This window comes from Dermacentor albipictus, unplaced genomic scaffold, assembly GCF_038994185.2.
Source record: "Dermacentor albipictus isolate Rhodes 1998 colony unplaced genomic scaffold, USDA_Dalb.pri_finalv2 scaffold_35, whole genome shotgun sequence".
Classification (NCBI taxonomy): Eukaryota; Metazoa; Arthropoda; class Arachnida; order Ixodida; family Ixodidae; genus Dermacentor; species Dermacentor albipictus.
Window position 1 is genome coordinate 342,309 of NW_027225589.1, and position 16,331 is coordinate 358,639.

Below are 16,331 nucleotides of genomic sequence, written 5' to 3' on the forward strand. Positions count from 1 at the left end.
TTCTTTGCACTTTTACGCGACTGGGCACGCGAAGTTCACGTCCCCGCGCGGGGACACGGCGCCCGAAGGGGATATGGTACACATCCTCAGTTAGTCATGGTACATGAGGTACACATCCCTTAATTGGCTTAGTCTACTTTGGTTAGTCTTCCCTTTTTATTCGCTTACTTATAATCTTAATTCGTTTACTCTTTAATTCATTTAGTCATCCCCCAGAATTCGCTTAGTGCACTTCCCTTTGTCATCCCCCTTATTTCAAAGGTTGAGAGTTCGACACTCACACGAGGTCCTGTTCGAGTGCCTTAATTAACTCTAACCTAATAACCTGTGCCTTAACTACCTTCGCCTTAATTACCACCACATGTTGTACGTCGTACTGCCGCCAAAAGTATATGGTTCCACTCCCGCCAAAGACCGAGGTCTGCCTTAATTAAATCCTAATGGACTGTGTGCGAATAGACTTCGCCTTACTTAACAGAAGAGGTAATGGGTTCGACTCTGATCAAACGTCGGGGGTTCATAGCCTGATTGTAGTACCATTCGTGTCATCGAAGCACTTTTGCTCAAGTTCGCCAGATCGATGACACATATATGTTTTTGACACACCCATGACAGCTTTGCATATTTCACTAAAAAAGCGCCGCTTTTATCTTCAGGTGCCTTACGGTGACTACTTCGATCAGCTGCTTCCCTGGTATGAACGCAGGGGTCACTCCAACGTGCTATTTATCACCTACGAGCAACTGAAGGCGGACACAAGAAGAATGGCTCTGAAGATCGCGCAATTCCTGAGTGCCGAACACAGCACCGTCCTTCATAATGACAGCGACTTGCTGCAAAGAGCCCTGGATAACTGTAGCTTGGAAACCATGGCAGCCTTCCTGAAAGATAATGTTGGTGACAGGGTGAAGAAAGTGATCAAAGCAGCGTCGCAAACGTCTTCGGAGACGGTTGAGGAGGTGAAGAATTCGCACGAAGAGAACGTGGTGATGCACGAGGGTTCAGGATTTGTTCGCAAGGGAATAGTGGGTGACTGGAAAAACCACTTCACGACTGAGCAGATCAGATTGGCTAAGAAGTGGATAACTGAAAAGACGCAGGGAAGTTGCGTCATGTCGCTGTGGAGTGATTTGGACTTGCCTTAGCAACTGGAAGGCGAGGTTTCTGCAACACTAGAAATACACAGAAGTTATATGCCAGCACCAGACGTATTGTAAGCTAAAGTGGTTAGACATAGAGTCCACCTAGTTAGGTTACAGATATTAGGCGAACAAGCCAGTCAATAAGCACGAAGAATGTTCATGCCGCTAGCAGCTTCCTAAGTATCAGCTTATTCTCTAGCAAAATCCAATGAATACCCTAATGTTCAAACATGCAATAATAAATTGAGCAGCAGAATTTTTTTCTAGAGATGTTCTTAGCCTCTGGTGAAATCAACTGAGTTCTGTTGGGGAGCCAGACCGGCATTGTGACTTCAACTGTTGTTATGAGCACTCTGAGCGTAAACACCAGCGTTATTGTGTGCATGGGCTACAGCCCTTGTTCGTAGGAGATCAAACAGTAACGATCAACATAAGAAAATGTATCGACGTAATTGGGAGCTGAAAAATGCCAGTGACTTCCAGCAACAAACTCCAGTAGTATTTTTCCAGTCTTGTCTCAGAAACGTTTGTAAGACCCTTAGGTGGAGCCTTTAAGAGTGGAACGTGATAGCATTCAAATATCCCTAACTGCTTCTGACGCCTCGCGGCATCTGCAGCTGATTGAAGTGTAATGTTCACCGAGAAGCGCTGGCGGCGAACGCTATGCACGAATAAACGCAGTTTCTTGCTTTGGTCAATCTTCTGTTATTATTTCGTACTTTCAATGTTTCAGTCTGAGAAGGTCTAACATAAAACGTATGTCGCTGTCGGTGTTTTGTTTCCTGACACTTGTTTGTGGGCTGTCATTCTCAACATTCCGAGGAATAATGTTGTAAAGAATGCAAGACAAGGTAAGATCCACTTTAGTGATAGAATAACTTCAGGGCCGTGAATAATATATGCGGCAATTTCGCTCACGTTATGACGTCAACGCCGGCAACATCACTCGACACCGACACAGGATTTTTCGTGACACCGGGCCCTGAACCCTATCGCGTTAAGGCTATCCCCGCGAGACTCCATAACCTCCACTGGTTGAGAAGCACTTACTGTTGTGTGACAGAAGTTGTCTTCTGTGCTTCGTTGCGCTAGCATGTCGTCCATCGTATTGTTCGAACACCATACGAGGATATTGATTGCCGTGCTCAATCGTCTTATTACTTCCTCTGCACCCTGTTTCAGTCTAAATGCGAAACTTTTTCATTTCAATCATCAAATTTTACCTAAACTTCATCTTCCAGTGCGCGTTTTCGCAATATATTATATTTGTGCTACATAGTCAATAATCAGTGCAAGAAAAACACATGAACGTGCTGCATGAATGAGGAATTCTGATTTGTGGTTACCGATGATGCAGCGGTACACTGCTAAGTCGGGAGCAACTTGATAACGCCGCCAGCTCTCAGCTCACTTCAGTTACGTTATTATAATTCGCATTCTAATATTGCTAGTTGAGATTATAGATTACCTCCCTATCGTTCCTGCTTACAGCTGTTGAATTGAATCAGTGACCACACAGTACTGCAGCCAAGAAAAGTGCCGCAGGTTTAACTTGCAGATGCACTCCGATAAAAACACAATTCAGTAAAGCAAGCATTGCGTATGTTGAATGGCAAATAAAGAGGAGCCTGCGGTGTTCGTGTATTCGAAGGCTGGCACTCGGAGGTTCTTTCATGATGAGTTAACAAACATATCGTGTAAATATTAGCACGCCCATTCACCCTCTCGAGTAACCCCAACATGTACTTTTCTCACAATCATCCAGCCCAAAGAAAAAGACAAAGAAAAAGTATTGTTATGCAAATCCGCTATTAGGAAGTAGTGCTGCGAATATTTACAAGAGAGACAACATACAGACGAATAGGAACGCAAAAGCGCGTTGTAATCCCGTTTGTGTGTCTCGTAAAACTGAGAGCCGCTGTTGTGATAATGACGCTTTTTGGTGTACGTGTGGGGCGCTTATATTTCTGAACAAATTTTGAATATATTACAATATAATGATATTAGACATTGTTACTATGAGTTTTCTCAGCAATGAGACATGTTCTGTATGTGTACGTGATGCACTGTCAAGCCTGTCGTTCGCAACAGCTGAGTCCTGTGTCATTCTTCTTGCATTTGGCATCAGGCCACCATTGTCAGAACGAAAGTGAAATAAAATTCTAATGCTGTTCCAACTAGCCAAACACAAACACTAATTAAACAGAAATCACTTTCACAAAATCACAAGAACTGTCTGCCCCACTCTCAGCATTTCTATGGGACAGCGCCTGCTTATGACACTCTTAGGCAAAAGTAGACCCTTTGGGATGTATAGTTGCCACACAACGATAATCCTCATCTGACTTGCTTGCGTTTCCGTTCTAGAAAATGCTGCGCCTTGGCGCTCTTTGGCCGTACCTGGTCCTTGCGCCATAAGACACCACACATCATCGAAACGCTGCGCCCGCTACTTTCCTGTCGAGAATGGTGCGTCACACTGATAACGCGCAAGTCATTCATGACTGGCAAGTACCGGGCTCGCAGCGTTAAAGAAAGGAAGCGTGGGCAAGGCATATGACGATCGATGTTGTGTGGTAAGTCACGACGCAAAGGGCGTAATTTTGTTTAATTCTATCTTCGGCTGGTCGTTTCTGAGCACTCTGGAGTGCTCTGGCGAGCGGCGTTGTCTTCGGCTGGTTGAAAGAGGGTGCGCGCCCTGCGTTCGGCTGGTTCTTCTCGATTGGTCTCCTCTATCTTGGAGCGCTCTGAGGCGCTCCGAGCCCTGTCGTCGGAGCAGTCATCGAGATTGAAACGTCATCGCAGCGCCGCGTCGCTGCTGTTGGTGACGGCGCACCGTAACCTTGGCAACCTAGGCCACTGCATGCTGGCGTTTCGACGAACGTTCGTCCCGCCGGCACGTCCACCGGTTTTTCCGGCAGCGCCGGGAGCTTTGGATCTATAGGCGAAACATCGGACGTTGGCAGTAGTCACGTGGTTTCGCATCAGCAATTTCCTCCTCCGAGAGCGGGTCGCACGTTCGGCTTGCGCGCTTGTCCTCTACATTTGAGTTCGGGAAACGACCGATCTACCCGACTCTGCTTCGGGGCCTACAGGCTACCAGTCGAAGATACCATAAGGGTGCATGTACGGTCTTGGTCAAAAAACTTGAACCCGCTGTGAACGGCCACGGAGCAGCTGCACTCCGCTATCGCGGCGTTGCCATGGTCGGCGCGCGCCTCTGCTCGCTTGCGTCGCGGATGAAGAGGGCGAGGGAAGTATGTTCTTTCTCTCAAGTGTCGTTTGATTGCAACGCTCACGAAAAACTAGGGCGGCTAGCGCGGCGTGAACGCTACAGTGGGGAAGCGGAAGCCACCCGACCGCCTAACATGCCGTTTGCAGTGTATGCTTGATGAGGGGGGCGGGGGCCGCTGGCGATCGCTGTCAAACGCGATACGCTTAAATTTCACAAATTACGACTATCATAATCATCAGTTATATTTTACCGGGACCAAATTAAAGGAACAGTGCTACGAATAGTCTTGCACATGCTGAAACACGGGCGATTTGCGAGGATCGTAGATAAACTCTGACTTCGGCAGCTTAATGATATAATAAATAGCATGCCACAATGGCATCTCGTATTTGTAATCATGAATGTCACAAGTAGCAAATTATTCAAGAAAGCATAAATTTCAGGGCGACACCTGTTTTTCTCGACGAAATCACAGGGGGGAGCATGTCTTCAAGGCATTGGGCTTGGTCTCTGGTTGCCCTGAACAATTGCAGCTTGCCCATGTGCTTGACTGTTAACTAGCCAAGGTCTCTGGTTGAAAGGACGCTACGTACAACCCATTTTATAAACTGCCTGTGAAGCCCGCTCTCGTAGAAACGAACGATACCTCAGTAAACTATATCCAAGATACTTCGTGTGAACCCGTGACAGCAACAGCACCGCAGGCGTGACGCCTTCACTGTGCGATAATCCTATAATCTTGTGGCCCTGGTCTACTTTACGCGATTCAAACACGTGATGCCCAATGCAAACTGGATGAGCATACAATGGCCTCATGTGTGCATGAAAGTGGGCCCTAACGACAATGAGGCAGTGCGCACGAAGATATCAAAGAAGGTGAAGAAGTGGGCATTTTCCAAAATGCCGAGGGTATGGGTCTTACGCAATCGGATACTCAGGCAAGGCAAACGTCTTCTAGTCCCGAAGTTTTCATAATCTCACTGTGGGTTTATTTAAAGAACTTCAACGCGAAACGCACTTGTTTCGTCGTTCCCTAATGGAGAAGTGCCGTCAACGTATCTGAAATAGTCTAGCGGTGGTTACAGGCCCTTTCTGAAGAGAGCCTGTGTAGTCGAAGTTACCGCTTCTTGTCTTTTCTCAGAGTCTACAATTCTGCTGTTCCCGGTGCTATTCGATTGTTAGTCCCTATCCACCAGTTAGGCTTCTGCTTACCTACATGTGCCTTCAGACCTATTCATGTGCAAAGATTATATGCTGAATATAATGAATGATCTCTGTACTTCCAAAGGACATATTGATGCTTTTTCTACACCTTGAAGATAAAATCAACTGTAGACCATCCGTGTCATTAAATTATTCATGATCTGTCTATCGCCAGGCTCTTCCGTAACCACCCAATCACTAGGCGTCCTCTGTCCTCCGATTGCAATCCCTGTCGGAATAAACCGGCGTGCCCCTTCTTGATCTTCTCCTGATGGCTCCAACATGGCTTGCACCACCTTCGGAGTGGCAGACCATCGAATGTGACATTGGATAGTCTGCCATAGCCAATCGCATTGTCTTGAACTTAAGAAGTATTCCTTCGCTCAATTTTATACAGATACTTTGAAGGCTCCTCCTTCCTCCTGTTTCTTACGCTGCTATAGGACCATCGTTTTTAATATCCGGTACATTGAATAGACAGACAAGTAGGTTTACTGCAGAAGCACATGCGATCCTCTCTGCAGTTAAACACTTTAAACAAACTAATCTCACTAGGGCTATTGGGTTTACGGACTCATTGAGTGTAGTCTGAGCCCTAATCAGTAAACAAAAACTCAAGAACAATGTTTTGGAGGAACTATACGCATCGCTATGTCTGGCGTATATGATTAAACGAGTCATCATCCTTTCCTGGGTACATGGCCACAGTTGCATAGAAGGCAATGAAGCTGCTGACGAGAACGCTACCTCAGTAGGGTTTAGCGACACCGCCACAAACATATGCATTCTATCAACGGACCTTGTGGGGTCTGATGTGGGATTCTCACACCGTACTCTTGGGACCAAAGAACGACAACACAGTAGTGCAAACAATCACAAGGGCATTTATTGCACCTTTCATAGGTCAATGCCCGCTAGCCGACTTGCTATCCACAAACATGCCGATGGGCGCGTGACAAATCTAGAAGTCCGACTCACCGCGACCGGAAGCGAGCGAATATCTTCGCCCCATGCTGGATCCCAACGCCTGGTTATTCGCATCTATAGTCACGCGAATCGTGGCGCGTTCGAAGGTGTCCATTCGAAGGTGTCCCTAAATATTATCACACAAGTGTTTTGAGCTGCTTCTTATCCAGAAATCTCCCAAACTAATCAAGCTGCAGGCAGTTCTACTGCCTTTACTCATCGACAACATAAGCCAGATATTATGATCTCAGTCAAGAGGGCCATATTTTCTAATGAACGATGGCAACGTTAAAAACTGTCACCTACGAGCAATGTACTTTACGTGGAGCCGAGGCTCAAGGAAAAAACTCCGCAAACATAGCTGAACAAGCCGTATGGGCAATCCGTCATGCAGGCGTGCAGTGTTAGCATGCAAATTTCCGCTGGTGCGGGTGTCAACACAAGGCGAGGCCACGTGGCGCAGTGCTAAGCACTGCTGTGATGTCAGTTTGCCGCACGATCGTAGGGGTCCATTAATTTTGCTCACGCGAGTACGTATAGATATCCCATTGAGCCAGACATGACGCAGCCTCGGCAGCGAATTTTCTTAATGTTAGAACTAAAACGGATTGTCGGGAAATAACGTAGATTGAACAATGAAAAGATTCTGAGCATAAAAATTGCTACTGATATTCACTGGCTAACTAAAATGTTGGTAATCTGCGAAATGTACAGAATCAATACTGCTGCACACCAGCTTTTGGTACATATTTTCTTTGATTGCAAGAAGCAAATCCAGTCCGCTTCCATTTCGATTTCTAGTTAATCAAGGCATATGGTGTTGCATGTTTCACAGAATAGAAAGCAAAATATAGAAGTGCAGATATATACAGGCCATAGCAACATGATGAGGAGTGTATATATATATATATATATATATATATATATATATATATATATATATATATATATATATATATATATATATAGGTGTCTTTCTACCTGCGTAATCCTCTGCTGCAGTAGTCGCATGGCGTGATCGCTGGAAAATATTTTTTTCTGGCCACATATAATTTTTCATCTATTACAGCACGTCTTTCTTACCGCTTCCTTAGTTTATTGTGACAGCGATATTACGTAAACTAGCTAAAGATTGTTTGGTATTGTAATTATTATTACTTAGATTTCTTGTCAGTTATCTCTTTTAGAATAATGTCTACGTGGTCATATTCTTTATTCTCCCTAACCCAAACTGTCCCAAAGAATTGCTCAAATCGGCAAGGTAACCTATTGTCCAGGCCCTTGTCATGTAACTATTTGGAGCGAAATTACAGTTTAGTTTTTCATTTTCTATTTTAGGTCATCTATGGTGACTACTTTGACCATCTACTTCCATGGTACGAACGCCGATACGATAAGAACGTCCTCCTCATCACTTACGAGCAACTGAAAGTAGACACCAGGGCAGAAGTTCTAAAGATCGCAGATTTTCTGGGAGAAGAACACGGCACAGCACTGCGTGAAGACGAAGCTCTCTTCCACAAAATTATCAGTGCCTGTAGTCTTGAAAACATGAAGGCCTTTTTCACGGACAAGCCAATGGAGAGGGTGAAGAATGCGCTGGAAACAGCTTCAATAGAACTTGAAAAGCCTCAAATGACTAACACGTTTCCACCAAAAGGTGTTGAGCTGTATGAAGGACCTGGGTATGTCCGTAAAGGAATCGTCGGTGACTGGAAGAACTATTTCACCTCGGAGCAGATTCAGCAGACGAAGGATTGGATCACGAAGAAGAGTCACGGAAGTGACGTCATGAGCCTCTGGAAAAACTGTGATTTGCCGTGATGACGATGTCTCAGAATTGGTCGCCCTTCTAAGGCAAAAGCCCGTATGTATGTGCAACACAAAACATATACTTGTGCAATTAAACGGAATTTCTTTTGCACGCCTTTTCGGATTACTACAGACAACCAACCTATACTGAAGCAATTGAGGATATTGCTATTTCCATCGTATTTTTTTTGCTTTTCATTCTATTTCTGTCGATGTCTGCAAACGTTCCTTTCCGGACCGCGAAATTGAGGAAGAAACATTCCTTAGTTATGTACAAAAGCCTATTTTGTCCCCTCCATCCTGTTTTAGTAATGTTTTTCCACGCTTACTCTTTCGCAGCAAAGGCGTCATTGTATTTTAAAGTGGCTAGTATTTCATCATAGTCGCTTGCTATTCAAACGTGCGCGCTCATACGAAAAAACGCAAATATATGTTTTCTATTCGAAGAAATTATTGCTTAAATGTGTAAACGCCACCCGTGCGTGTCACGTGTGATTAGGCCCACGAAGACAAACATTCAGGGCTATCGAGAAAATTGAGGCGTTATTTCTTGTTGGTAAGCGAGAAGGCATAACGCATAAAGAATAACCTTTTTTACTTACTCAAATTCGATTTTCCTGCCTCTTTTTACCGTCTTTGTGCGATCTTTATGCACAGAGGTCGCTTCTCACTCTTTTTGAAGAGCCGCTAAGGGATAGGAGGCACTGGAAACAAGTTGTTTGAGGAAGTGCATATCTGTCTTCAATCGGTGAGTAGAAGGTCATTGTAGATTACACACAACTTCCCTGTCCTACATCAGCAAATGTACGCTGTGCTCACCAATGGGAGATGTTCAGGTACACTAAAGCTGCGAACTACCCTTCAGAATTTCCAGAACGTGAGACAACTGGCGCTGTATAACCGAGATTTTCCTACATGTTCTGACGCGGTGGGCCTAGATTGTCACAGGATCCGGATGCTTCACCCTTGCTTCGTCACACGTGGTGCGGCTGAAACATGTGATTACGGTGTTTACTGGCATCCACGCCACTAGAAAAGGCGTACGGAAAATAGGAATGTGAGGAAAAACACATAAAAAAAAAAGAGATAGAGGGGCACTTTTTTCTCGAGCATCCCACTTTGAGTAAACGTTAATTTAAGAAGCCGCGCCGCAATACCAGCTCCCCTAAACAGCCATTCTAGTAAGATTTATGTGATTGAGTAATCCATTGGAGCTAGTTGCAAAAGAATTATGAGGATCCTTCACCGGAGAATGTTGGGAAATATATAGCCGAAGCAGGGAAATGAACGGTGAAGCGCCTTCGTGTTCATTTTCTGTCTCGTAGACTATGACGACACCACATCACAAAAACAAAAGAATTGATATTACGTTCCTTAGTTAAGATGCTCTTTTTTTTTTCAAGAAAGTAGCTTCGTACGCGGAGCTTCTGAGATGGCAGATCCCTACAGAACACCAATTTCATGCATATGATTAACTATGCCTAAGGCTAACCTACGTGGGCCCTACTCGCAATGCAAGTTCCAATAATGGTTCAACACTGCATCTGCTGTAAAATAAATATATAAATGATTTATTTATTTCGAAAATTACATACAAATACGAGCCTGCCCAAGCCAACAATGGGCTTGTGGGGCAGCGCTCGGCAGAATGGAGCAAGCCAGGGAGCGGCACAGTAAATCAGTTATGTACAAAACTCAAAAATAAAACTAAACAAAGAAAGAAAGAAAGAAAGAAAGGAAGAAAAGAAACCAAATTACACATACAAATCAAAAATATAAGATTTAACTTCTTTCCGTGTGCTGGAAGATAAAACTTTATCTGGCAGGTCATTTAATACATCAGGTACATAGAAGGCACGGACACGTTTGCCATATCTTGTCCTTACTCTTGGTAAGGTAAAGCGGTCACGTGTACATAATGCTCTGGCGGGGACATACGGGAGGCAGAACTCATTGTTCCATATATACAAAAGGATTACCGTTTCTTTGAATAACAGCCTGAACGAGGGCATGTGCGAGCATGAAAAAAGACTGGAATTGTTAGTAATGTGCACACCATAGATCACCGCCCGAATTATGGATTTTAGTAAAGAATCAACTTTATTGCGCCAAAACACTGAACAGAAATAAAAAGAACAGATTCCATATCTTAGCACACTGTACGCTAATGCATGTGCTATTGTTTTCCTTACGTAAATTGGCCTCGAGCGCTCGAGTTACATAGGTACAGAAACTAGGCAGCAACCTTAACCTCAAGGAGTTGCAGGTGGTAAGAATGGTGCTTCACTGTATTGAATGAATATCTATGTGTGAGTATTCCCAAAAAAATTGCTTCAATACCTATAAAAAGCTTGTATTTTCCTAAGCTCAATGCAATCAAGACGTTGGTATCTAAGGGCTTTCTAATAAAAGCGTATTCACACTCACCTGCTTAAATATATAACTTAGCTAAGTATTAACAAGCATCAGTCAATCTGTTTCAATAGTAATAGTTATTTAGTGCACTACCTTGTTGCTTTACCGATGCCCTGTCTCAGCCAGTTAGAGAAAGGGAGAAGAGTCCTGCGTGAAGGAAGCTACGAATGGACATAAATTTCTTGAAGGGACGTATTCTATTGTATCGCTATGTTAGCAAACGGGATCTTGTTCGGGATAACATCAATCCACTCAATGAACTCCTTTTTAAAGAACATAGAATATGGGACAGGAACGTATTAACAAGAAACTAAATAACTGAACAAAAGAAAAAAAAACGATAATAAAATTTGGGGAAAGAAGGCAGCAAGTAATACGAGGCAGAACACGTATCTTAAGTCAGTCATCGTTCTTTTATTACGCAAAAAATCTGAACGACGCAGGCTCTTGTACACGTGCGGCTACATGCTAAAGACGTACTTATGAAAAAGTAATGAAATCTTATTGTTTGCAGGAAATGACAATCTAGAATCTTTCTCCAGCATCAATTGTACTACTGGTTTCGTTATATACCTTCCTGTACCATCCGCAAATAATTTCCGAATAACACTCATACACCTCGCACTCTGCTGTTGAGGGGCATCTGTAATCTTTGTTTTCGCCAAGCCGTTATCACGCGCACGTGTTTCAGGAAGCGCTTCGGGTGACGCCTGCACTTAAGATACCGCAGACAAGGGTTACGTTGTTGTGTCCAGCACTATTGCGCGAGTGATTTCTTGTGAAGGCAGCTGGGCGAAAGGTTATTACCAACCTAATTGCGCGATTGAAAATCTCCTTCGTTTGGTCTGCCGACAAACTGACTGAGACACTGGGTAATTATTTCTTTTCTTTTTATGCAAGAATTACCAGTCGTGCACATATCCGTGAGTAAACTGCTTAGGTAATCATTTGCCAATCAGGTGAGTGATTCGAAAGTTATCACGCGTTTGAGCGGTTTTGAGTGATGCAGCTGAACTATGTATTTTGTTTAATGGCCAAAACTTTTGATTCCAAGGGATGCTGTGAGGTCAGAGTAGCTTAATTGTTGGCGCAGGGCATGAAGCGGTAACAAAAGAAAAAAAAACGCTTTGTTTGCAAGATTTATTTGCACTTGGCCTGCCGCTGCTATGAAAATTGCCATCGGTGCAGCCGGGGCCATGCGCCAGTTTTTAGTAAACACTCGACAGCACAACATGTGTTGACAATTCACCACCAGAAGCGCTCAAATGATAGAGGACTAAAAGGCTTTAGCAAAAGCAAGCTCTTGTGGTTTGCGAGAATAGATGAACGTTAATCGTCTTCGCGAGCCCATGCCAGTATGGAAAAATTCCATCACGCGCAAGAAAGGAATCAATGTGAGGTCCTTGAGACGGCGGATATAACTAGCTACGTGGAGGCAGGACGCCGTTGCTCGTTTGCCAACTGCGTCACTGGTGGAAAATATCGTATTTCGCTGAATAGAAGTTAGGCCTCTCCGAGCGCGCGCGAAGGGAGGTGGTGTTGACAAAAAGTTATCATCTTGTCTTGTTTGCGGTTCTGTTTATGTTTACATCACCGTATTTTCTACGATTTTCATGCGAGTTTAACCTAGTATTTCACAAACATCTACTGTCAAAGTTGTAATGATTGTGGCTGTTTCTCGCGCATGCGCCTGGCTACACCGGGGGACGGAAGGCTTCCTCGCAATCCAATTCGTAAGTTGCCACTCTTGTACTTGTCTTCCTTTCCCTCTTGTGTGTTTCGCGTTTGCTTACTCTTTTTCAATATTACTCGTTACGTGCTTCCTTGCATGTTTGAAGGTCTTTGACTCGTTTGTCTCAGTTATGCGAGTGTTATGCTTGAATGAGGCACCCGAGGAAGACCTTCTTCGCTTAGCGGCTTGCCACTTCGCTTAGCCACTAAGCTACTAAGGTAGCTTTGTGGCTATGACCATCCATTGCTAACCTTGAGGTCCCATGTTCAGTCACGGCTACTGCAGCCGCATGTCGATAGGGAGGAAATGCAAAAAGTTTTCCGTGTTGGAATTGGGGTCCATGTTAAAAAAATAAAGGTGCCACATTTAATGTCGAGTCGTCCACAGCAGCGTGTCTCATAATCAGGTCTTGGTTTTGACGTATAAAACCGCAAACTTTTATACTTTCCTAAAGAGAAGCCTTATTTGCGACTCTCCATGAAGGCATTTTGTTTGTGAGAACTCTTGCGTGTATATTTATGCTGCGGGAACATTTCGAATAGGTGAATATTCGTATATCTACAGGACCTGTTTGTACTTGAATACCCCTTTAGTTATTTTCCCATTAAGCTCTGGAACTTGACGTGCCAGGAACCACGGCGTAAATTAGGAAGCACGCCGTAGCATGGCCCTCAGGAATAATTACAACCACGCGGGGCTCTTTAGCGTGAATCTTATGCACGGTATAGAGGGGCATTTCTACATTTCGTGTCCCTCAAAATATGGCGGCCACTGTCGGGATTTGATCCAATGCCTTCCAGCTTAGCAGAGCAACGCCAGAGCAATTACGCTACAACCGTGGGTTCCAATCTTCACGCGCTCTTGCCCAGCACTTTGCTTTTCATGAAAATTGTGAGCCTAATTACTGTGTCAGAAAAAAACGGAGTAGGCTTTGGCACATGTAGACACCAACTTGAAGATAAAAAAAAATATATGGCTAACAAAATACGGATACACTTGGATTTTTTTCCCTGAGATTCATATTTCGTAAGCACTGAGAAATGGGGCTGAATTCGTGCCCACAAGCTATACAGCTTCATTGCCGGTGTATCGCTGTTTCCAATGTGGATCATAACCAGCCTACTTAGGGGTGCACTTAACGGTAAGCATCAATACCATGCTGATATTTCTTCTAAATAGTGCTTCAGTTAATCTTAACAACATCCGAAAGAACCAACCTTCTATTGCGAACTGTTGTTTTGTGCAACTCGTTATTTAGAGGAAAATTTTAGCTTTCAATGTGCTAATTTAGGTGCTCGAAATCTTCGAATAAGCCATTGTCTATGGTATCTAGACAGATCGAACCCAATTTATGTATGCAAAACGCTGTTCTTCTATTAATTTTTGAGTGTTGCAAAAACGCGAAAATCTTCAAATTTGCCATGTCACTAGGTGTTTGAACGTTGCGAGATAAGGGCCCTCCAGCTGGCTTCGAACGAATTATCAATGGTTCACGCCGGCCAAATAATAAGAATAGAACAACAAATTAAACGATGTTTGAGATGAAATGGCCACGACCGACCTCTCGATCACAACGCAATGTGACAATGACTCTCCTTAGGTCATGCCGTTGATCTACAACTATTGACATGGCTACAAGAATGCGGCATTTTTTATATAACGAATGGCTATACTTGGAATTTCGCTTAAGCAGCCAGAGATATAGGGAGAAGTGGAAGTGATCACTGTGTTTGATCCATCCCCTTAAATGAAAGCCTTATCATTGGCAATGTCTCTTTACAGCATCGATCATGCCATCCAAGGATATTTGAGAAAATTATTACTAAATATTTCTGTAACACCAAAACAGTAAAATCACGACGGCTATCTCATGAAAATATTTTATTTGAACTTCTCTCAATACGCTGTACAACCTATCTTTTGAAGAGGTCACGCTTCAAGCAATACCTTGAAATCATATTTTTTGTAAAATAACGACCTCACCTGATGATAAAAGTAGTTTGCGTGGTTGACATGTGCTCTTTAAGGCTTGGTAGGAGTTAACTGAGACGCCTTGTATATGGTGCACTTGAGATTTTCAGCGAAAGATGAGGCAAAGTTTTGTGGGCACTCGGTGTGATCTGTTTGCGCAAACATTTTTGCAGACCCTGACGAGAAGGTAATATGGATCAAGAATCATATCGGTTCGTCGAAGGCGTATGGATGCACAACTTCTTTCGAGATGAAAATATCCACTCAGCAATTAATTACAAACCCCGGCAAGGTGACATTATGGTTGTGACGTACCCCAAAGCCGGAACCAACTGGGTAGTGCACATTGTTTACAACATTCTGTCACGTGGCAAAGAGCTCCCGAACGTTGGTGAGTTTAGCCTCATGTGTCCATTCATTGACATGACTGGTGCCGAACCTGCTGAGGATCCATCGAGGACAGGACCCATTTCTACGCACCTCCCTATGAGAGTTTTTACACCCGTGGACAACGCAAAGTACATATATGTCGCCAGGAATCCTTACGATTGTGCCGTGTCTTACTTCCACTTCCTGAAAGGATTTACTCCAACGACGGTCACCGACGTTTCCTTCGAAAGATTCTTACCCCTTTTTTTATCCGGCAAGGTAAACATTGCTTTTCTATGGTATAGATATGTATACATTCGATTTCAATATTATTTTGTTCAGCATGCCTCTTAATCTCATATACGGCATCAGAACGGCAAGTTTGGCCAGTTGGTTCGGATTCATACTAAGGTTTGTTACAGCGCAGCCTAAGACAAGGACAACAGAAGGTACAAAACAGCGCCGCGTCGTCGTTTTGTACCTTCTGTGTTCCTTGTCTTAGGTTGCGCTGTAACAAACCTTAGTACACAAGCCTCTGTGTCGACATTTTAGCGCACACTGAGCATTTCAGAGTACCATGCCTTCAGTGCAGTCCCAAGGGCTTTTTTTGTCCGTTCTTAAAAATGATGACCAGGTTCAAAAGCGTGGTGATGCTTTTCAGTTACCTTGAAAATCCCCATGTCTTGAGCATTCACCTAACACAAAACAGGCGTGAGCAATGGTGAAGTGAGTCTAAGGGCACGATTTCGCGAGCAACTTTGCATTCGTAAGGCACTTTGAGTATATGTTTCAGATGTAATGAGAGATTTTTATACTTACTACCTCTGGGGAACCAACAGGCCCGTCTTTTTGTTTGCGCAGGTCATTTACGGTGACTATTTCGACCACCTCTTGCCGTGGTACGAGCGGAGAAATGACACAAATGTACTTTTCCTTACCTACGAACAACTGAAGGAGGACACACTCTAAGAAAAAAGAGAGTAAAAAGTGAGTCACGGCACCCGGACTCTCTTTTTTCTACCGAAGACCCTTTTCTGTGCAAGTAGAGTCACAAAATAAGAGTCAAGATTGCTGCAAGGGTCATTCGACTCTCAATGGCATGCGAAGAGTCGTCGTGCAAGATAACCGACTCCTGTGAGACTGGAGAAGTCTCAGCAAGGGAAAGCTGAAACTTCAGGAGTCGAAAAGCTCGACAATTGTTTTTCGAAATTTTTCGGACTTTGTATGTACACATGTTCCTAAATACAAGCTTTTAATTTACCCATTACTTAAATTATCGCAATACAGTTACTACATAGTTCTACACACGTTTTACATTTTAATATTGAACCGATAGGAGATAGTCGTTATATAATGGCACTTAAAAATTGTTCTTGACAGTGAATAGAAGGGCACCGTGGCACAAATGACAATAAACTGTCCAAATATGGCATGTTACAAATGACTAAAGAACCATCAATTTACATCAAGAAAGTAATTTTATGCA

General features: G+C 43.7%; 1 protein-coding gene and 1 long non-coding RNA gene across 3 annotated transcripts; both read left to right on the forward strand.

The window, feature by feature from the left end:
• Positions 1 to 27: 27 nt before the first annotated feature.
• Positions 28 to 1,767, forward strand: LOC139052802 (sulfotransferase 1B1-like). Of its 2 annotated transcripts, none has more exons than XR_011510069.1 (2): positions 28 to 141; positions 657 to 1,767. XR_011510069.1 is itself a non-coding variant. In XM_070529919.1 (2 exons), exons 1-2 carry the CDS (start codon positions 97 to 99, stop codon positions 1,143 to 1,145), a joined length of 501 nt encoding a protein of 166 aa, XP_070386020.1. In that variant the 5' UTR covers positions 53 to 96; the 3' UTR covers positions 1,146 to 1,767. The 2 variants fall into 2 exon arrangements, 1 of the variants encoding a protein (XP_070386020.1); XM_070529919.1 differs by having other exon boundaries at positions 53 to 108.
• A 9,749-nt stretch (positions 1,768 to 11,516) lies between these two features.
• LOC135897241 (uncharacterized) lies at positions 11,517 to 15,865 on the forward strand. The gene is made up of 4 exons (XR_011510066.1): positions 11,517 to 11,645; positions 12,487 to 12,506; positions 14,650 to 15,124; positions 15,707 to 15,865. It is a non-coding gene; the product is annotated as an uncharacterized lncRNA (long non-coding RNA).
• Positions 15,866 to 16,331: the final 466 nt, after the last annotated feature.